This window comes from Lissotriton helveticus, chromosome 2_1 (genome assembly GCF_964261635.1).
Source record: "Lissotriton helveticus chromosome 2_1, aLisHel1.1, whole genome shotgun sequence".
Lineage (NCBI taxonomy): Eukaryota > Metazoa > Chordata > Amphibia > Caudata > Salamandridae > Lissotriton > Lissotriton helveticus.
The window spans coordinates 265,948,479-265,971,884 of NC_136059.1; the positions used below are offsets into that span (position 1 = coordinate 265,948,479).

Below are 23,406 nucleotides of genomic sequence, written 5' to 3' on the forward strand. Positions count from 1 at the left end.
GAAACAAACTACTCCAATTTCCGTAAGCTGCTTAAAACCTGGCTATTCGACAAATAAGATGCCCAGGCGTTGCTTTGTCATGGCTTTTCTGTCTGCGCCGGGAAACCCTTTCTGGATAGCTGATGCGCAATATAAAATAAAATAAATAAAATTAAAATAAATGTATTTACAGTCCGTGTCTCTAGGTTACAGAACATATAGCTTACAGTGAGTCGAGTAGAGCATTGCGATTAATTTGCTAAGAGTGATTTTTTAACAGATTTCAACATTAAGTTTATGTTTTATTTCTGAAAGTAGGGATCCATAAAACAATTAAGGAGAACTGGCCTTCCCATTCCAGTATTGACAAATTTTTGGCCCCATCACTAATCCCAGGTAGGTCAATATAGGGGTTCTGCCAAGGCACGACATATTTTTTTTAAAGCATTTTGGTATTGTATCATTTATCCATTTGTACACCTTGTGCATCACTATGGCGGTAATTAGGGTAGATACTTGTAGCCTACACATTATCTGTTTTCAGTTTTAAATTAATGAATAATTGTACAATCATTTTATGGTGCTCTTTTTCAATACATAGAATACTTGTTTGTCTCAATCAGTGAAATATTGACTTAAACACTGAGCCATTGTCAGTTTTAGTTAATTAGGGATTAATTTCGCATGCCAGACAATGCCCAAGTTTCACCCCATTCCGCCTCATAAACGACAGTTTTCTCTTTAACGCTCGCTCAATAATGCTTGCCTAAGTAAGTTGTCACCCAGCTATACCCTCTCCTAACTTACAGTGGTAAATCTGTATAAATCTGATACACACTCCTGTAGGAGTTAAATCAAATAATGGATTAAAATGAAAGACGTTTTCTTACGCAGAGAGATTTGAGGGGAACATAACTTTTATTTCCAATAATATTTGTACATCCTTTGCTCAACAGAACTTTTAATTTTATGAAAAGGATACTTCTTGGGGTTTTTCAATACCCCTTCGTCAGGAGATAAAATAAACAATTCTGTAGGTATAAAGTAGCAAAGAAAATATATTTTAGCATCCAAATTTTGATGTCTAAACTTCGTTCTGAGCAAAACATATATCCAATTGATAAAGGTTTTACGTACCAAATAGTAATCTTTAGGTGGTTGGCAGCACAAGTAGTTTCATGGGCTCTGGGCCATCTCTCCCAGGGCACGCGTCTTTACATTCTCTGTCATTGAGAGTCCTTCAGTCCGTCTTTGCTCTCTTGAGTTTTCACACACTGTAGTTCATCCAGTTGACTCCCTCTTGTGCTTCCTCCTTCAAAGTCAAACTTGCAAAGTCAAGAGAACGGTGCATTCATGATTAATGAGAAATGCTTTGAAGCAGGTTGACCAAGATGAAAGGCAGAGGTGAGCTGAACCCACCAAAAACAAATGGTGAGGATCAGAGACAGAAATCTCAGAGTTAGTGGTGAGCACTGTTGTTGAAGAACAGTTTACCAAGATGGGCAGTGCCTGCTAAGTAGTTTAAGGGGCCTTCTTTGACTTATAGTTTGGTAAAATCTCCAATGATTTCTAAAGCCCATTCACAGCCATTCCGCTTATAGATGTGCCTTTGAGACCCGGTTGGACAGCACATTCAAGTGTCTACAAGCAGGTCCATGGTTTGTGGTCTTGAGCCTTTCCAGTCTGCATAGCGCCTGCCTTACCAATCTGATAGGTGCCTATTTCAGCAGCTGTTTGTATGGCCATGGCGCACTTGAGCAGATCCAGCGAAATCACACTCCCCTCTGATACTCCTGATTTCAAGTCCTGCTCTGAGCTATTCATTACTACCTTTATAGATAATGCTTCGTGTTTTGCCCACTGCAGTATGTTTATTTATCGTTACATTAGCTTGCAACCAAGTATTAAAGTGTAGAACCACATATGTGTTTGTTTCTTTACAATTATTGGTTCTAAAATATGTTACTTGCTAACATAACCAAGTCATAGATTAAACACAGTAAGTAAAAGCGAAGCAAACACTAATTTTGTCATGTTGACGAAAATCCAATTGCACAAAACCAATGATTCACCTAATAGAATAATAATCCTGGTAGACATTCTAGTTTATTAGTTTCAAAAGGTTTCTGCTGATCCAGCTGCTGAGATAGGGGTTTTTGGAGATACAACTTCTTTTAACTTTTAACTTGGATACTGGTATTTTATTTTCCTGCCTGTGTACAGAGTCAAGTGTCCAAAACTATCCAAGACACACTGTGTCACAATGTAATCCACTGAAAAACATTTTTAACTTTATTAACAGATAGAATGAAATGTTTCCAGATGATTCTATTTCTCATTTTATTTTATTTCTGTATTGGCCATGCAGTGTAGCAGAATTTTGTTGCAGCAATCCTGGGTCAACGTTACCAGAACTCTCCATATTATCAGACACACCAAGTTCCAAAGCCTGTGCATTTATGAAATCTCTGATGGTATAGAGTGATCTTGAGAGCTTAATGAGAGTACTGTGGAATGCACTGGTGACACTATTTAAAGTGCTTCATGTAAAGGTTTCATGTGATCCACTTGCATAGAGGGAATAAGAATATCGTTGTCCAGTGACATCAAAGTAATTTGCTCTAAAGCGAAGATTTTAAGAGATGATTTTAATATGTTTCTGAGAAGCTCAATCTCATGGGGATTGTTTCTTTTATTCTGCATAGGAAATACCATATTCACAAGGCACTAATATAACTATGACATCTCTAATTATTTGTGCTTTCTTCCATAGGTGGTCATGAACTGGAACAAATGCAGTTGATTTTAGAGACGATCCCTGTTGTCCGTCAAGAGGACAAAGAAGAACTTTGCAAAGTCATGCCAGCATTCATCAGCACATCATGGGCAGTGAAGAAGCCTTTGAGGAAGTTGCTCCCCGAAGTAAATGGAGAAGGTACATGAGCATTCAATATCATGATATTAGAGGATGTAATACTTCTACACCTTGGCAAGGTGTTTTGGGCCCCGACACAATACATGATGAAGTGTCTCGGCTGTTTGGTTTTAGAAGAGAAATGAAACATGCATGCATACATGTATGTGTGTGGCATTTACGTAGTGCAAACCTAGCAGAAAGGCAACAAAGCACTGTACATGGGTGAAGATATAGTTAACAAGCATCTGGAGAGTTAGCTGGCTCTGTAAGGTGAAGTAGATTGTTACTGCATCATGATTTAGTGTACTTTCTGTAGGTGTGTCTTCAACTCTTTCTGAAATTGAGGCACACAGTTGCTGAAAGTGTTATGGTGCTAATTAACTCAGAAGAAAGATAAATATGGATGGGAATTTCCCACGTGAGGAATGCTACATCTTTAAATCTTGTTTAAATTTAAGAGGGTTCTCTATAGGATGGAATTAAAGTGGCATTTGCCGTCAAGTTATAGTAACGATGTATGAGAACAATAGGCAGTCCTTATGTACCTGTTTGACCCAAGTAGTTTCAATTAGTATTGCTCAACTCATTGCAGCTGAAGATTAGATTAGTGAGGATTAAGTCTCATTCTCAGGATTTTACATCCTTCTTAACAACACTACGAGCTACTCACATAGGGCCATATGCATGAACACATTTTCCCATAGACACAGAATGGGCCAAACCCTTTGATTCATCTGGCCCATAGCCTTGAAATGAATTCTGCACTTCACTGGAAACCAGTAAGTTTGTCAGAGAAGTGTACCTATTTCAGAAAGTTGCAATCAAAAAGCAGTAAAGAATTTGATGACAAAGCTCTTGTTGAAGGAACGCCTCTGTGTGGCTTTACACATTGAAATCTTGGTTAGGGAAATTTTACATTTGTAGCTGTGGTAATTTCAGTCTACTGATTATTATGTTACATTTTTTGTTTGTTCTAAACAAAAATTAATAAATTAAAATAGAGTTTATGGCAGTAATAGGCATTTGGTATATCCAAAGATTGCCTGTTTCACTTGATCCAGCAAAGGATCTTCTCTCCTGCTAAGAATATCTCCCCTTCATTTCTGTGCACAATATGAGGTTCACTAGGAAACTAGGGGCCAGATGTAGGTCGCCAATTACCGGTCGGTAACGGCCGATTTCGGCCGTTACCAACCGGTAATTGATTTTTGAGATGTAGGTGGCTCGGAATTTACAGAATCGGTATATTTACAGATTCGGTAAATTTACCGCTTCGGTATTTTTCCGAATCGGTAAATATACCGAATCTGTAAATCCATATGTAGGTGGCACAGTTTGCAGTGCCACAGGCCCTTAGGAATTCTTAATTTACCACCCAATCCTATTGGGTGGTAAAATACCGAATTCCAGTGTACATGCACATCTGTGCATGTACACCTATGCCATGTGACACACAGACATGCCCTTAGGGCATGTCTGTGTGCCACATGGCACACAAGCCTGCAATTGGGGTGCTACAGGGTGTCAAAGTGACACCCTGTCCCCCGTGCCAGGATTCGGTATTTACCGATTCTGTAAATACAGAATCGGTATTTCCCATTGATTCCTATGGGCTTCAAGGCCCATAGCAATCAATGGGAAATACTGATTCGGTATTTACAGAATCGGTAAATACCGAATCTTACAGAATCGCTATTTGTGAAATTAAAATTACCTACATCTGCCCACTTCCAATTTACCTACTCTTAAATACCGAATCGGTATGATTCGGTATTTAAGAGTAGGTAAATCGGAATTACCTACATCTGGCCCCTACTGTTTCGGTCTGTTATAGTAATAAGAAATCCCCCTTCAATGTATTCTCTGTGCAGATTAAGATCCCAATTTAAATGTTGATGGTAAGCATACTTCGTTACAATGGCATGATTGTCTGCTGGCCAAATTAGGTAGTAGACTGTCTTCTTACCAAACTACATAGGTATAGAAATCTCTCCTTGAATTCAGGGGTGGATCTTAGTTTTACCACAGGGGGCTAATTCGACTCGACAGTGGCCAAACTTCTTAGTAGGTGCGATGGATTAAGAGCCATCGTAGAATTGGCAATATGTCTGTCTGCCCAAATAGGATGGCCGTTTTGTACTGCCCATCACTGGTTGTGAGGGGTGTAAAGAAACAAACCCTGTTTTTTTGTATTTGAAAAAAATAAAGCCTTTAGATGGACTTGACGTTGGTTCAGGTGAACGCTGGAAATGTCCGTCCGCCTGACGCCAGGGCAAAGAAGTATTTTATTCTGTTGTTCTGGCGGAAACGGCCTGAACACCAAGAATTAAACCGGGCCTACATTTTTTGTTATTCTACTTTGGCCAGTGATATTTCAGTTCTGTGTGCCACACATACGTCTGTCAGTGGAATGCAGTATGTTTGGAGGTAAGGGAAAGAATACATAATACCGCCACCTTACCCTTCTATCTGACAGCCTTTAGAAACTTCATAAAGATGAATCGTAATATGTCAATACCGGTAGACTGAAACATTATGACCTTAATAAATGGCAAACTGAATATCGCTATCACCATTAATCTCAAATACTCATGCAAAGACCAGCCGCGGCCCGTGCAGGTAAGAGTGGTGGGGCCGGGTTGGGGAGAAGGCAACAGACGACCACAAGGGAAAATTAAATAAATAATTAATTTTCCCTCGTTGTCGTCTGTCGAAATCCGCCCCCTCCCCCCCACCCCCGTCTCCCCTACCCCCGGCTCCACCAGCCCACCGCTCTTACCTACACAGGTTGCGGATGGCAAAAACCCTTGGCAGTCCCCTTGAAATAAAGTCCTCAAATGGCTGATGGATAAACTTTAACCAGAGACTGGCATCATGACTTAAACAGCACACAACAAGTTTGTATCCCATAACTGGCTATGTAGCAGGTAATTTACCTGTATATTTATGAATAATTAAAACTAGCAAAAAATGCCCTCCATGTTGAAACTCATCATATGACCTGTTCCTACTGTATAACCAGTGTCCTTGTAGTCACAAATAAAGATGGACCTAAGAGCAAGACATGCCTTCTACTTTCCTTATTGATTCTTTCTTCTAAGTTTGAATGATATCGTATATGGATGTATGATTCTAAATTCTATTTATTTCAAATACATGTTCCATCCATCTCATCTTGTACTGCTACGCTTCCAAAAGACAAGCATACTGTTCATTAAAATGTATAAACCACCAACTTTTTATGTATTCTCTTGCTTCTGTTTGTTCTTTGGTTGCCATCCTTTGCCAAATGTTTATTTCATGTTCCTGTCTGCGTTTAAGGATTTATATGTATATTTTGCACAAAAACTCATGCAGCCAAAATGTTAAATAATGTTGCAATTGAACTCTGCTACTGAAAAATATTCACTGTAGTCCTTAGATGATGACTAGGGTAAACCAGATGTTCAATTTTGTTTAACAGTTTGTCTAAGTGGAAAATCTTCCTGGAGGACACTTGATGCTGAATCATGCACAAAAAAGCAAAACATGTAACATCCAATGGAAATCATACATCCCCATCATGTTGATAAACTGCACGTTCTGAAGCGTTCCTTTACTTTAACTTCAATAGCAGATTGCAGTTCTAGAAGACAGTGTTTGGCTCTGTGGTAGTGGTTTCTTCTCTCATATGCAGAATGAATATAGGGAGAATTAATCCCCAAAAGGTTTCCTCACACAATCAATGTTCCGCATTTTCTCATATCACAAGTAACACTGCAAATTTCATCCTATTTGAAAGGAAGTTGTAGAGACTAAAAAATAAATGAGTAATTTTTTAACTAATAGGCTCCTGCCTGGAGTATTTAACAAAAAACACTCCAGTTTTTTAGGGGTTAACAACAATCTGAAAGCATAAGCACATCAATCTTCGAAACTCTGCATTTCATTGTGCATTGTCTATCTCTAAACAGATGGATTTCCCACAAACTGCCACTCTGATTAGGATCAGGATCAAACACTGTGGGGCATACTTACAAGGAAACTGTTAGAGCGTGGCGTTAAGCCAAGATTGCTAATGCCCTGCTCCAACTGTTCGCTAATGAAGGGCTGTGCCATATTTATAAGAATGCAGCGCACCCCTGCTTTTCCCGTAGGGCTGGGGCAAAATGTAGCTGCCTAGCGCTAACACTGACACCCTCGCACAATAGTGCGAGGGTGCCTGGGTTGCGGGGAATGATTGTTCATGTGTAGGAATGTGTCCCTTCCTGTACATAAACAATCCGTAATGACGATTTGTAACTTCAATGTGTGCTGCTTTATGCAGTTAATGAAGTTGCAACTAGTCGTTTTTCAGTGATTATTTATGTACAGGAAGTGACACCTTACCACACATGAACAATTGCTAGTGGCGATTTGCTGTTTCTATGTAAAAACAGAAAAATCGAAGAGAAATTAAACATTTCTCCTCATTTTGGCAGGTTAAGACCAGGTTTTTCCTGGTCATAGTTTTGACGCTGCCCCATATTTACGCCACCCTTGTAAATAGGGGGCAGAGTCAAAAAGCAATGGATGTTAAGGCGGAACGTCCAACACACCACCCATTGCCCGTCCCTTTCACACTAAGTGCTGCATGAAAGGTGTCCTTATTCACAAGGCGGTGTCAAGCGACATTAAGTAGCTAATGTCACCTTGTAAATAAGGCAAAGGGCTTATCACCACCAGAATGTCACAAAAAGTGACGTTCTGGTGTCGATAAGCTCATGTGCAAGAGAACGGAACGCTCCTGGAGGAAAGACAAATCGGAAATAAACAAAGACGTTTATTCTACTTCTCTCTCAAATTATAAAACTGCCATTCGAAAAACTAAAAGCGCTTTCTTCCAGGAAAGAATAGAGAAAGCAGTATGCTCCAGCAAGGAATCCTACGCCATCTTAAAAGATCTTCTGAAAACCCCAGTACATGGACTGAGACACCACACAGACCCCAAAGCTGAACAGATAAAATGCCAACAACTGGCGGACTTTTTCCATGAAAAAATTCGAAAAATTCTCGACTCAATTCCCTCCTTGATTCTGTGTGAAGAAAACGACCTCCTGCACCCCCTTACAACCAGTTGTCTCTCCTCCTGGGGTCAAGTTACGACCGAAGAAGTGGGAAACACGCTAAAATCCATAAAAAGCGGCTCTCCCAGGGATTCCGCCCCGCTTCGAATCCTTAAGGAGGTAGCCCCCACGATTATTCCCCCCTTGACTCACCTGATCAACACCTCACTTCAACAGGGAGTTGTACCCCCGAGCTGGAAGGCGGCAGTCGTGAAAGCTCTGCTAAAGAAACCCTCCCTCGATCCCGGAAACTTGGCTAACTATAGGCCCATTTCCCTACTCCCAGGAATCACCAAGATTGCTGAAAAACTGGTTAATAAAAAACTCTCCCAGTTCCTGGAGGCCAACAACATACTAAAAAATTCCCAGACGGGCTTTCGTCCAGGGCAGGGCACGGACATCGCCCTCCTAGCAGCGGTAGAGGAGGCCAGAGCACTATTGGACGGAGGAGGATCAGTGGCAGTGATCCTCCTCGACCTAAGTGCGGCCTTTGATACCGTCAACCACCAACTCCTCATTAAAAGACTCAAGGGAGCTGGTGTAGAGGGCTCTGCCCTAGCCTGGCTTTCATCTTTCCTGGCTCAACGGACCTACCAGATCTGGGAGAATAACGCCTGCTCCTCCGAAATTCCCCTCCAATGTGGCGTGCCCCAGGGCTCCTCCCTGAGCCCCACATTATTTAATATCTATATGTCCACATTGGAGGAGGTCATCACCCCATTCGGAGTGAGCGTCGTCAGTTACGCTGACGATACACAATTAGTTGTATCATTATCTCACCCCAGACAACAACCAGCAGACTTATATAACTGTCTGTCGCAGGTCCAATGCTGGATGAACACCTCAGCCCTAAAACTAAATGGTTCGAAAACGGAGGTTTTGCTCTTCGGCCCGAAAGGACTCACACTCTCCTCGAATATCTGGCCAGCGTGTCTGGGCCCTCCCCCTGAACCTAAAGAAGAAGTAAAAAGTCTGGGTGTGTGGCTCGACACAGACCTCTCGTTCACCGTGCAGGCAAAGAAAGTAGCCGGGACTTGTTTCGGGCTCCTGAAATCGTTAAGGAAAGTTTTGCCCCTCTTGCCCACCAACTCCCAAAGGCTGCTAATTCAAGGCCTAATACTTTCGAGGCTTGATTACAGCAATGTGATCTACCTGGGCGCCCCCGAAGCGACGCTGAACAAGCTCCAGAGAATCCAGAACACTGCGGCCCGGATTCTCACAAAGACCCCTGCCAGAGCTTCGGCCAAACCGGCCCTTAAACTCCTCCACTGGCTTCCCATAAGGGAGCGGGTCAAATTCAAGGCCCTGTGTCTAGCTCACAAATTACTACAAAATCAAGGCCCCCCTGTTCTTAGGAAACTCATCACATCCTACAAATCCTCAAGAACCCTCCGATCGGACACGGAAAACTTCATCACTATCCCCAGATTCAAGAAAGCCCGGTCAGGAGGAAGACGTTTCTCAGTCCATACTGCACGACTCTGGAACTCACTCCCCCGCGACCTGCGACTCGAACCACAATATCTCCGCTTCAGGAAGCGGCTCAAAACTCACCTTTTTCCTCAGTGAATCTGGCATGTCCTTAACCCTGATCTTCTTTGCCCCCCCTCCCCTTCCTCTTCTTCTCCCTTGTTCCTCCCAACTTAGGAGATAGGATCTTTTAGCGCTGGGATACCTCTGGGTGACTACGCGCTCTACAAAAATAAATAATAATAATAATAATAATAATGTAAATATGCCCATAGATGTCTTATCTAGGTACTTTATTGTGGTAACAATTGATGAAGTAGTGTCTGGGTTCTACATATACCCTAACATCTCATATCTCTTGTTGCCCACCAAATATTGATACTTCCATTTCTTGGGTATCGACCAAACTTGCCATATCTTCATATGTCAATGCACCTAGAGAATTGTGGTAGCTAGGATTATTGACTGACTATCTCATGGATAAAGGGCTGTATCAAACTAACCACTCCTACTGCCAACTGAATCTCTCTCTATGTCCCCACGTGGGGAAGGCTTTAAGGGCCAGATGTAGGAGAGGAAATACCGGTCGGTAACGGCCGAATTTGGCCGTTACCGACTGGTATTTAGGAATCGGCATGTAGGGGCCAGCATTTTACAGAATCAGTAAATTTACCGATTCGGTAAATTTACCGATTCTGTAAAATACTGAATCGGTAATTTTACCGATTCGGTAATTTCCACATGTAGGTGACACTACTGAGAGTGCCACAGGCCCTTAAGAGTCGGTATTTAACCACCCAATCCTATTGGGTGGTAAAATACCGAATTCAGGTGTGCATGCACATCTGTGCATGCACACCTGTGCCATGTGACACACAGACATACCCTTAGGGCATGTCTGTGTGCCACATGGCACACATGCCTGTATTTGGGGTGCTAGAGGGTGTCAAAGTGACACCCCCTGCACCCTTGCAGGATTCGGTATTTACCGATTCGGTAAATACCGAATCGGTATTGCCCATTGATTCCTATGGGCTTCAAGGCCCATAGGAATCAATGGGCAATACCGATTCGGTATTTACCGAATCGGTAAATACCGAATCTTACCGATTCGGTAAATATAAAAAGAAGTTTACCTACATCTCACTACTTCTATTTTACCGATTCCTAAATACCGAATCGGTAAAATTCGGTATTTATGAATCGGTAAAATAGAATTACCTACATCTGGCCCTTAGTTGTTTGAATGGCTATTGGACCTGCAGTACTAATATCACATTTCTATATCACTTGAGTGTCACTCAGTTGCCCCACTTTTTCGCCCCATGTACCATATCGAAGATGGTTGATGGGGATGAACGCTGAATGAAGTTCATGTTTGTCCTTTCTTGCCCTAGCAGGCTTCTCTTCATTTTCGATGCCCAGCCTCCTTCTCCTCCTTTGGCTTCTCTCAAAGATTGACAGAACTGACTGTGGGTCCTCAGCTTCCAGTAGTGTGGAAGTTTCATGTAACCCACTGTTCTTTGCATTTGGCTCTCTGCTCAAGTGGGACAGGGACAGTGCTTGTTTTCCGAATCATGCACATGCTCTTCTAGTTTCAGGCTGTGCTGCATTAATTATCTCATGCAAGAGATTTCTGCATATGTAAATATACATCAAGTTCAATTGTAATACCTTAGAAGACAAGGACAAAGGAAGTTTTCAGGAAGCCTCATTGGCAGTGAAGACGATGAACCCTTGATTTTTCATGTCAAGAGTGGCGCTAAGGAAGCAGGCCCGGACTGGCCGTTGTGGGCACCGGGCAATCCCCCGGTCGGCCGCAAGGGTGGGGGCTGGTTTTGGGCCCTGGGGGCCGTTTTTGTTGCAGAGCCGTTTTTGCAGCATAGCTGCAAAATCGGCCCTGTAACAAAATCGGCTGAAAAGCGGCCCTGGCAAAGCGCTTGCCCCCCTCCCGCCCGGGGGGCGGGGGGCCGGCCGAGCACTTTGCCAGGGCCGGTTTTGGTTCCCAGTCCGGCCCTGTAAGGAAGTGCATATCACATTATTTCAGCTTGCTCCTGTACTACCTACACCTGTCCATTTTCTCCAAAATCGAAAAACCAGCACCAACAACCCTCGCCACAGTTGCATCCCGCCCTCAGGATAAGCAAACTCAGCATAACTCCACTAAAACATTTGCCTTTGGCTGTATAATGAGGCTCTCCTCCCCGCTTTGGTACGTCTTTAAACTTAAGCCAAATGAGACCCATATTGCAGACTAGACATGCAGACCTCTGTGTTGTGGAAAGCCAGGTAAACATACGGTACAGGGGCCGGTTGGCTAATATGACAAACCACCAACCAATTCTGTTGAAACATCATCTAAAAAGATGGCTTTGATGAGAGAGAAGAATGTGAACAATTATAAAGCACATTGCTGCCCTAAGGCTTCCCAGCGCTGCGCGGTCAGGTGCTGAATACGGGCCAAACCATGTCTTAAATGTATTGCTTAAACAGCCAAGTCTTGATCTCTCTGCGAAACTCTAGTTCTTTGTCTATCAGTCTGTGTTCTAACGGCAAAGAGTTCCAGAGTTTGGGGGCTAGGTGGGAGAAAGACCTTCCTCCCCATTTCACCCTCCTGACCTTTGCCTGTTTTAGGCGTTCTTCAGTACTGGATCTCAACTGCCTCTTCACAATGTAGGGAGAGACTAGCCTCCCAACTTTTTTTGGGCCTCTATTGTGCCGTGCTCTACGAATAATAAACAGTGCCTTGAATTTTATTCTGGCTTCTACCGGAAACCAGTGGAGTCTAAATAAATGCTTTTTTTACTGACTCTTGTATCGGGATGTTACACAGCAGTCTTGTTGCTGCATTCGGGGCCAATTGCAGTCTCTGGGTGACATCTTTAGGTGACCCCAAAAATAATGAGTTTCCATAGTCCAGTCATGAGGTGACTAGAGAATGGACCACTGTCTTCCTTAGTTGTATAGGGATTTTATATAGGATTTTCTGCAGGGTTCTGAGAAGTCCGAAGCAAGTTGCTGTGACCTTCTTGGCCTGTGTCATAATGGAGAGATCAGTTTCTAGCTAAAATCCTTGGTTTTTGTACTGTTTCTAAAGAAGTGGGTGGATTACCTAGGGATGCAGGCCTATCTATGATGGGCCTGGGTATTGCTTTATTTCCAAGGAGTAGTAGTTCAGTGTTGTCACCATTTAACTTTAGGCAACCTGTCGTCGTCCACTCTTTAACTTTTACCAGACATGAGGATAGTCTCTCGCCATCCCTGCAATTTTTTTGATCCAGAGAAATAACTAGCTGCATCGGCATATTAAGTAATGGATATATCAAATTCCAGCCCAATCTCGGCAAGTGGCTTAACATAGACATTAAAAAGTGTTGGGCTCAATGATGAGCCCTGTGGAACACCACACTTTAGAGACATGGTTTTGGAAAGAGTGGTATGTTCCTGTACCTGAAATGTCCGATCACTCAGGAACGATATCAACCATTTGAGCGCCATGTCTCTGATCCCAATGTCTGCAAGCCTTCTGTGTAATATACGGTGATCCAACCTATCAAAAGCAGCGCTCAGATCTAATAAGAGCAAAGCAGCTGGTTTTCCCTGGTCTTAGCTCCTCCACTACAACCAACAGTGCAGTTTCTGTACTGTGTTGTGCCCTGAAACCCATCTGTGTGAGGTGAAGGCATTGGTTTGCTTCTAGAAAGTCTGACGGATTTTTATTGACATGTATTTTCCCAACAAGTGGTAGCAAGGAGATGGGGCGAAAGTTTGCTGGTTGTGATTGATCTACATTGGCTTCCTTCAATAAAGACTTTATCACAGCATGTTTCCAAACCACTGGGACTATACCTATTTGTAGTGACTGGTTCATAATCTTCATTAAAATCGGTGCAATAATGGGTGTTACAATTTTAAGAATTATGTGGTGGTGCTGGGTCCAAGGGGGAACCAGACTTCACCGTCTCCAGTAAAACGTCTAGATCCCTCTGCCCCGTATTGGGAAAATTGGTGATAACCTGTTGTGACGGAGCTAGGTCGTGGTCTTTTTCCCACTCTATTGTGTGGTCTCCATCCGTTTTAAAGCAACTATAAATATCCGTTCCTTTAGAGAGGAAATATGAGGCTAGGTTATTACACCTCTCCTCTGACGATTCGGATGGACCACTATTAGTGGGAGGGTTAGTCAAGGTCTTGATTACCGTGAATAAATCCCCTGTTGAATTCTGTTCCTACGTAATTTTTTCCTCAAAAAAACTTTGCTTGGCTCAGTTTAATATTGTTGTAATAGTTTCTAATGGCTACTTTGTACTTTTTGATTTGGGGATCATAACTTTTCCTCCACTCTCTTTCAATTTGTTTACAATTTTTTCTTTAACGCCACTAACTGAGAGTTAAACCATCCTTCTACGTTAGTTCTGGTTTTGGGCTTGTGGGCAACCTTAGGGGCTACTGCATCTAGGGATTGTGTGATCCATGATTCCCATCTCGAGTATCCTTCTTCGGCTGACCCTAGAATCTCTGAAAACGGGCTTGCGGTGTCTGTTAAGATGTCCCCCCAAATACCCTGATTGATCTTATCCCAACACCTTTTCATTATTGTAGCCTTAGAAGTGGCTTCTCTGTCCTCATTTCCTAACTTTTATACCTTGAATGGGATAAAGTGGTGGTCTGACCAAGGTACTGGAACAGGAATAGCTGCTGTAAGGTTGGGATCATTGGAGATTACCACATCTAAAGTGTGCCGTGTGGCTGTTGCTACCAGTTGAGTCAGTTGTAGGCTTTCTAGGTTTGAGGTTAGTCTCTTTACACCTCGATTGTTTTAAATCTCCGAGTATAAGGATATGATATTTCTCAAGTAAGAGGCTAGCCATCCTTTCGAGTAATTCTTCTAGGAGTTCCCCATATGACCCTGGTGGTCGATAGATTAAAAGGCCTGATGTGCTGAAGGTGGGAGATAACAGAATTGAAAAGAGCAGACATTCATATCCTTTCAGAGCTAATGGTTCTGTTGTACATTTGTACTCCGTTTTTAGGAGAACAGCTAATCCCCCTCCTATCTGGCCCAACCTGTCCTGCCTGTATATCTCATAGTCTGGCAACATTGCCATAACTATGTCAGGGGACGAGTGTTAATTGAGCCAACTTTCTGTTAAAAACAGGACATCTAAAGTATTGTCCTCTATCAGTAATCGAAGTTTAGTAGTGTGTTTGGGCAGATATCTACTGTTAATCAGTCCAAGATTCCAGTCCTTTGGGATTTCTAACCTGCTTGGTCTCGTATTTTTCCTCTCTGTGATGTGAGGTATAATCCATCTTTGTTAGCAGAGCCGTCGGTCCCTTACTCTTGGAGTGCCCCTTGCACAGTCCCATCCCTTTTCACAGTCCTTTCCTCTAAAAATGTCATAGCTAAACAGTTCCTCTTTTGTATATTTGATTCTGATAATTTGTGCTGGGGTCCTGGCCCCGGATGGGCGTGGGCGGGTTTGCCTTAGGCCCGCCAGCACCGCGTCCAGGCCATCATTGCGCTTTACCAGGTTGCCCCGGAAGTGGTGAGCAACTTAAGCGCAAAGCCTCCACCTCCAAGATGGCGACTGCCCCGATGCCAAAAATCTTGCCCAGACCTCCCTCCGCACAATCGGGAGCTCCTGCGGCGGACCAGGAAGAAGGGACAGGTGAGGATTTCAACAGTAGTGCAAAATAGAAGTATTTAAAATAGTGCGACCAACTTGGTCCTAAAAGTATTTCTTTACAACAGACTGTGCAAATTACAATGTTTGTTGGAGAGGGATTCGTAGAATTTGTGGCAGCCTCTTCCCCAAAATGGAAGGTTCTAATCCAGACCTGTTTTTCAACTGTCAGCGTGCCACAGCCGCACCATCAAATGCCCAGATGGATTGGTGACGCACTGAAGGAGAGTGCTGTGCAGTTTATTCATTTCACTATACACATGTGGACCAGTTGTCATGCTAGAAACTACATGTGCATCACTGCACTCTGCAGGCTTGATTCAGAAACTTCACTTTTGAGTATGTTTACACTTTTTAGTACATGTAACTACTATTTTGTATTCACAAACTACACGTTTGTAAAAAATTTACCCTTTTGTAGCAACTTACAGTTATGGGAATGTAAAAAAGACTAAAATCATGGCAATAGGAATCTTATAACGTCTCAGAATTGATGATAAAGAAATAGAGATCATCAAATCCTTCCTTTTTTTAGGATTGCAGCTAAGCCAAGATGGCAATTGCAGCCATGAAGTCATAAGCTACTACCGGGGAAAAAAGCAATGGCGCACCTAGACAAAGTGACAAAGAGCAAAGACATCTTGCTGATGACAATGATGTGAATCTTCAAAGCACTGGTCTTTCCTGTGAGAAAGCATGGATGTGAAAGCTGGACTAGTAATTAAAATGATCATCGAAAAATTGACTCCTTCAAACTCTGGTGTTGCCAAAGACTTTTGCGTATCCATGGACTGCTTGAAGCATGAATCAATCAATTCTTGAACAGATCAAGCCAAAACTTTCAATAGAACCATTTATGATAGAAAGTATATTTGGCTACATAATGAGAAGAGAAGACTTCTTGTATAAAAACATTATGTTGGGAAATAACCTCAGTTTTGGGTTTACTGCTGACTCTCTCATCTTTCATATTGCAGCATCATTTTTGCGTATTAACGTACTCACTCAAAATAAAAAAAAACTCATTTCTAGTAGCGTATTCCCCGTTTAGGCCTTTTAGGGTTGTCAGCAGTTATGCCAATGGGCAAAAGGCCTGCATGAATAACTCCTCACATGGGAGTTGAGTTGATTGCCATCCATACCGGTGAAGAAGGAAAGGTTTGAGTTCAGTGGCATGGTTGCAATGTGGCATCTAATTCTATGCTTCCAGAAGGGAAGGCCCCAGACATTACTAAAGAAAGGGGGCTCAAACTTACATCAAGTTACAAATAGGTTTGCTGGAAGGGATATGCCCGTATTGGGGGTTGCTTGGCCAGACACTTCGTGTAGAGAGTTAGAGGACAATGAATTGTCTTTGTTCTTTATGATGGGCTAAGTTTCATCTGCTGTCAATAAATAGTTAGGTGGACCCTCCCTGGTTTATATTGTATAAAAGAAATATGCAACAGATCATTCAAACCCCAGATAACAACACACTGTTCTACCCCTTCCTCAACAGACCCACCTTCGCCTTCACCTTCACCCTAACCCACAAACAACACAACATTATACTACCCCTTCCCCGGCTGATCCCACTCACAGCACCCACAACATTCACACTCCCACCCTAATGTCCATACCGCTCTATAATGCCCAAACATTTTTTATTTCTTCATGTGCCCTCCTAATGTCCTCCTGGAACACCTCCTGCCCCCACAATCTCTAGGCCCATCGAACACCTTGTGGAGAGAAGACCTTGTGGAAAGTCTCTTCACCTGGAAGAAAAATGACCTGTCCCCGGACAAAGCGAAAAGCTGACTTTCTGCTGTTTTTAAATTATCTTGCACTGGCACAGCTGAAGTGCAACGAGGACAAGTCGGAGGTACTTCTGTACAGATCCTTTCCCCCACATTTTAGGGAGGCTCTTTGGCCCACTGAATACCCCCCCACCCCACCCAATTCTGTTGCAAACCCTTCTAGGAACTTGGGAGTCTGTTTCAGTGAAGACCTCAGGTTCTCCATGCAGATATAGAAACTTGCGGGAGTGTTTGGCACGCTGAAATCACCCAGAAAGGTTTTTCCCTTATTACCTCGGCCAGCTAAGGAAATGGTGACTCGTGCTCTAATCCTGTCACGCATTGACTATGCCAATGGGGAAACATCCATTACAACGAAACTTTTACAACGCACTACCATTACGACGCAACTTTTACAACGCAAACCATTACAACGCATAGCGCTGGGGGGCGCTCTAGGATAGGGAATGTATTTAATATACTATCCAACACCTTCCCTACTATCCACGGGGACTGGAGTTGGAATAGTAAATTAAATAAATCACTATCCAGCGCCTAAAAGCATTATGCGTTGTAATGGTATGCGATGTAAAAACCGCGTTGTAAAGGCATGCGATGTAAAAGTATGCGTTGTAACGTCATACATCCCATGCTTTGTACATTGGTTTGCCTGGCTACATTCTAAAAAAATTGCAAACAATACAGAATGCGGCTCCTAGGGTTCTCCCAGGGTTGATTCATACTTGATCCCAGGAAGATCAAGCATGAATCAACACATACACGTTCTCCATTGGCTTCCCGTGGCCCGCCGTGTACAGTTTAAACCCCTTACTTTGGCGCATGGAGCTCTACACGGATTGGGGCCACTTTACCTTAGGAGACGCTTCGCCTTCTATGTTCCTTGAAGGCGTCTGCGTTCCGCTTCGCAGCGTCTGGCAGGCATCCCCGCTTCTGCCTTACTCGTATACGGGGCAGCTCTCTGTCTTATAAGGCGGCTGAAGCTTGGAATTCTCTTCCGCTGGAACTGCGCAACATCCAAGATACTAGGCTGTACAAGAAGCATCTCAAAACCCTGCTTTTTGATTAGGCTTCCGACAATATCACTCTGCGCTGGGACACTCCTGAGTATCTGTGCGCGCTATAAATGCATCATAACATAACAAAGTAGGGAATTTTATCCACTGCGACTTGTCACACAATGTTGCACATTCTCTATGGGCACTGCAAGTTCACATTATGTGATTCTGCATTGCTTGTACTTTTTATACACATTATTACTATGTTCAGTTCTTGCCATTAATTTACTCACTACCATTTGCATAATTATTAATAAAAAAGTTTGTTTTTTGCTCAAACTGAAGGAAAGAGTTTAGAAAAGTGACCAAACAGCAAAATTAACCAACGACAGAAAGATGTGGCATATTAATTTATGGAGCACAATGTATTGAACATTTTATGCAACATAATTAAATAACTTTTTAAGTTCAAGAAAAGTGTATTCATGCAAATAAGATAAAAACATACAGAGTAAAGTAATAATGAGTATAAGATAAACATACAGCTTAGCTATTAAAATTGTCAGTAAAGGAATCAATAAAGGATAACAAAATAATATGCAAAAATAACCGGTGAGTGATAAATACATATCAATTAAATACATAAGAAACAGTTGAATAGAATAAAAAAGAAATAAACTCACAAAGAAAGATATCAACCTAAAGGAAGTTATGGAGGTTTAGCAACTTCTTGCTGTAAAGGGGTTTGAGACAAAGAACGCCTAGTACTCATATCAATAAATGATGTAACTGGATCCCAGAGTTCTCTCCTCTTTGGAGCTAAACTCATCGGGTAAACAAATGTTGTATCTAACCTATGATTGTAGCAGACAGCATAGCACCATGCCTGATAGGATAATTTGGTAAAGTCCTTCCAATGCTTGGTTATTTGCTGAAAAGCTACTGCTAATAGCAGGTCAATTATTCTTATGTTAAAAGTACAATGATCCCAAATGGGAGAAACGCTACCTAAGAAAATATGAGAAATAGAAAAAGGGTGATTAGAGGAAAAGATAGTGTTGATTTGAGACCATACTTTAACCCAAAATGTGTGGACTGGGGTACAATTAAAAAGCAAGTGGAATAAGTCCGCACATGGTGAAGAGCAAGTACAACAATTATCTGAGATGTCAGAATGTCTTTTGCTAAGAACAAGTGGTGACAGTAAAAGTCTGTTATGAACAAAAAAGAGTGTCTGAGTGATATTCGCAGCCCTTGATGATTTGCGTAGTTTTATCCATAATTTATCCCATAGCTCTATAGACCAGGAAACACCTAACGCGTCTTCCCAGGCTTTTTCTGCATTCGTTTTAGCACGTGGTTTTGATGGAGCATGGAGAAGTGTGTAAATCCTGGAGGCTCTGGTACCATGAAGTAATAAGGGTCGTAGTGTGGATATGTTACAAAGTTCCAGACATGAAGGAGGAGGAGAATTAGTGTGAGTATTATAAGCGAGTTGAAGTGCATGTGTTAGCAAAGAATATTTAGAGCGAAAGGTAGAAGGAAAATGAAACGAGGCAGCAGCTAGTGAGTAAGAAATAATCTGACCTTGGTGAAACAATTGGTGCACCCAAATAAGGTAACACGAGTGAGCGCTGGAATGGTCCAGACGCCAGGAGGGTAGGAGAGGTAATAACTGGAGTATGTCCTCCCAAAGAAGCTAAACATGAAAAAATACTCCAATTGACCGCGTAATGGTCAGTTGAGTGGGAAGTAAAAACTGTACCCGAGGTCTAGAAACGGGGGGAGTAAGAGGGGGGAATACCTAATATAAGGTTGTGTCTAATCCAACCATGCATGTGGGGGAAGAAACTCGTTTTTTTATATTACCCTCACACACCCTAGTGGTGTCATGCTTCATCATCGAGTCACCCCGACCCCTACAAGTCGGGGTGGGCTCGACCACAGTGTTGGGAAGCTCTTCTGATATGTACACAGGGAGAGGGGGCTCTAATTAAAAACACCCAGATAGATCCCCGGTATCCCTTTATTTTTGGTGTCTGTCTGAGAAATTAAAATAATGTATAGAAATTATTTATACAAGTGGGTCTTATCAGGATATTATGGTCCTATGACCCTAGTGCCGACATGTTTCAGTCCACAGTGGCCATAAAGGTCTGGGACTTTCTTCAGGGCTAGCAAGCCCCCTATTACCGGGAAGAAGGATGGGATTCCCTAACCTAACGGTGTTATGAGGGCAGAGTAGCTACTCCTCAATAGTGTAAAATGCAGTGTGTGTCAACTGCCAGGCTCCGTCCAATTAGGGAAGTCGGCTTGCTTCACACAGGACCGGACGATTCGATCGGTTCCGGTCCTCGGCTTTGTGCACAAAGCCGAGGACCGGAACCGATCTAGGTTACTTTGCGGGGTGAGACCTCAATTGAAGACCACCCACATATTCGTCCGGTCCTGTGTGAAGCAAGTCAATTTCCCTAATTGGACGGAGCCTGGCAGTTGACACACACTGCATTTTACACTATTGAGGAGTAGCTACTCTGCCCTCATAACACCGTTAGGATAGGGAATCCCATCCTTCTTCCCGTAAATAGGGGGCTTGCTAGCCTTGAAGAAAGTCCCGGACCTTTATGGCCACTGTGGACTGAAACAAGTCGGCACTCGAGTTATAGGACCATAATATCCTGATAAGACCCACTTGTATAAATAATTTCTATACATTATTTTAATTTCTCAGATAGACACCAAAAATAAAGGGATACTGGGGATCTATCTGGGTGTTTTTAATTAGAGCCCCCTCTCTCTGTGTACATATCAGAAGAGCTTCCCAACACTGTGGTCGAGCCCACCCCGACTTGTAGGGGTCGGGGTGACCCGATGATGAAGCATGACACCACTAGGGTGTGTGAGGGTAATATAAAAAAAACTAGTTTCTTCCCCCACATGCATGGTTGGGTTAGACACAACCTTGTATTAGGTATTTCCCCCCCTTACTCCCCCCATTTCTAGACCTCGGGTACAGTTTTTACTTCCCACTCAACTGACCATTACGCAGTCAATTGGAGTATTTTTTCGTGTTTAGCACCCAAATAAGGCCTCGTTGTCTCCAAGATTTCCAGAAAATCGATTTATTATTTATTAAAATAGAAGTGTTATGCCAAAGAGGTTGCTCGAGAAAAGAAGACATAAGAGGAGGGGGGAGAGTCTTGGAAGTGTATTTGAGAATAGGAGTATATATGGATTGTGGTTTGCAGGAGAAAGAAAGATATTCTTTGAAAGAAAAAGGAGAAATAAAAGATTGTTCCAGGGTAGTCCAAAGAGGAGAAGGTATAGAGGGGTCAGATAACCATTTTGATGCTTGGTTTAATAAAAAGGATTTATGATACAGGGGAAATTCTGGAAAATTCACCCCTCCCTCTGCTTTTGGGCGAATCAATTTAGAGATAGACATGCGTGATTTTTTGTGACCCCATAGGAAAACAGATAAGATGGAATTCATTTTCTTGAAGTATTTTAAAGGAATAGAAAGTGGGATATTAGAAACTGTATACAAAACTATGGGTGAAAGCATAATTTTAATTGTATCTAGTCTACCCCACCAAGATAGATATAAGGGATGCCATTTTAAGGTTAGAGTAGTAATTTTGTGTATACAATCTTCCATACAACGGGTAACTGTGCCCAAAAGGGAGGAAGTAAAATGGAGACCTAGTATTTATTAGAATTAGGATTCCATGTAAAACCCGAATCAGTGAAGTCAGCTTTATAGGTAAATTTAGTGAGGGGTAAAATTTCGCATTTAACTTTATTTAATTTGTAACCAGAGACTTGCGCAAAAGAATTAACCTCATCTAGGAAAGCAGGAAGGGATAATTTGGGTTGAGATAAAAACATTAAAACATCATCAGCATATGCCGCCATTTTGACAGTGGTCTGCTGAAAGTTAAACCCATATGAATTTTATCGTTTTGGCGGATCCGCAATAAAAAAAGGTTCTAGGGCTAGATTAAACAAACAATGAGATAGTGGGCAACTTCTCTTACCCCTCTACCAAGGGAGAAATACGAAGAGATGCCCCCATTCGCCGATACCACTGCCCTCGGGTGGGAATATAAGAGAGAGATCAAGGTAGAAATGTTTGGACCAAAGCCAAACCATTTCAACGTGTGGAAAAGAGAATGCCATTCAACCCTATCAAATGCTTTTTCTGCATCCAAAGCTATGGCTGCAAGAGAATGAGAGGAATGCGAAGTCTTAGAAAGAATGTCAAAAAATAGTCTAGTATTATCTGTAAGCAATCTGTCTTTAACAAAGCCAGACTATTCCTTTCCTAAAAGGTCAGGTAAGTGGGATTCCAAACGGAGGGCCAAATGGGTCGATAATGTTTGCAGAATTGTGGATCTTTACCTGGTTTAGGGATAATACAAATAAGAGCGTCTGAGAAGGAGCCAGAAGAAGTACCAGATTTCAGAAACGTGGATAAAAGAGTATGTAATTTGGGAATAAGTAAGTTTGAGAAATGAGAAACAAATTCTACCGTGAAGCCATCTGGGCCTGGAGCTTTTTCCTTTTTAAGAGTCTTTAGTGCAAGAAGGAGTTCTTTTTGTGTAAGATCTGTCTCCAGTGAGGAAAGATCGGGAGGGCTATCAGAAGGAGGCTGGATTTTAGACAAAAACTGGGAGATGGAATGATCCGAAGAAGAAGTTTCAGAGGAATACAATGAATTGTAGAATTTAAGAAATTCTGCCAGAATCTCATCATCTTTGTGTTTCAGTAAACGGTCCTGGCCATCAATAGAATCTATGTTGATTTTGTTTTATTTCACCTTTAAGTAATTAGCCAGTAATCTTCCAGCTTTGTTCAGGCCACCATAGAATTTAGCACTGGATCTTAATAAGAAATTTGAGGCATTGTTTGTAGTGTTTTTATTGAATTGAAATTTAGCGCCAATGAGTGCAGTTAAACATTCCTTTGATTTAGAAGTGTAATAAGAGTATTCTAGTTGTTTAATTTTAGACAATTGGTCATTGGTTATTTGTTGTGCTTTTTTCTTTTCCGAGAAACGAATCTAAGGATGAAATCTCTAGCAGATGCTTTATATGCATCCCAACCTACAGGAAAGGAGATATGGTCAGATTGATTCAACAGGAAGTACTCCTGAAAAAAAAGAAGTGAAAAAAGAGACAAAGTCCGAGTCTAGAAGGAGGGAATTATTAAAACGCCGTTTCCGAGTGAGGGAGGGTTTTTGTAATATGTCCAAATGTATGGTAACTGGGGCATGGTCAGATATCAGAATAGAGCCAATACCCGCTGCAGTGAGGGATTGGGAAAGGTGGTGTGAAATGAAAAAATAGTCTAATCGTGATTGGGTTTGATGAGGGGGTGAGTAAAATGAATATTCCCGTAGAGTAGGATTGGAGAGTCTCCATGCATCAATGAGTTTATATTGAGCAATAAGTTGTGTAAAAGATTTGTGAGATTTAT

General features: G+C 42.2%; 1 protein-coding gene across 1 annotated transcript in view; it reads left to right on the forward strand.

Annotated features, from left to right (window-relative positions):
- Positions 1 to 23,406, forward strand: part of MAPK4 (mitogen-activated protein kinase 4) — a 261,201-nt gene that overhangs the window by 201,946 nt on the left and 35,849 nt on the right. Inside the window, exon 3 of the mRNA XM_078674799.1 lies at positions 2,753 to 2,914. Within this exon, the coding sequence (XP_078530925.1) occupies positions 2,753 to 2,914 (162 nt within the window). The remainder of the gene's footprint in view (positions 1 to 2,752; positions 2,915 to 23,406) is intronic.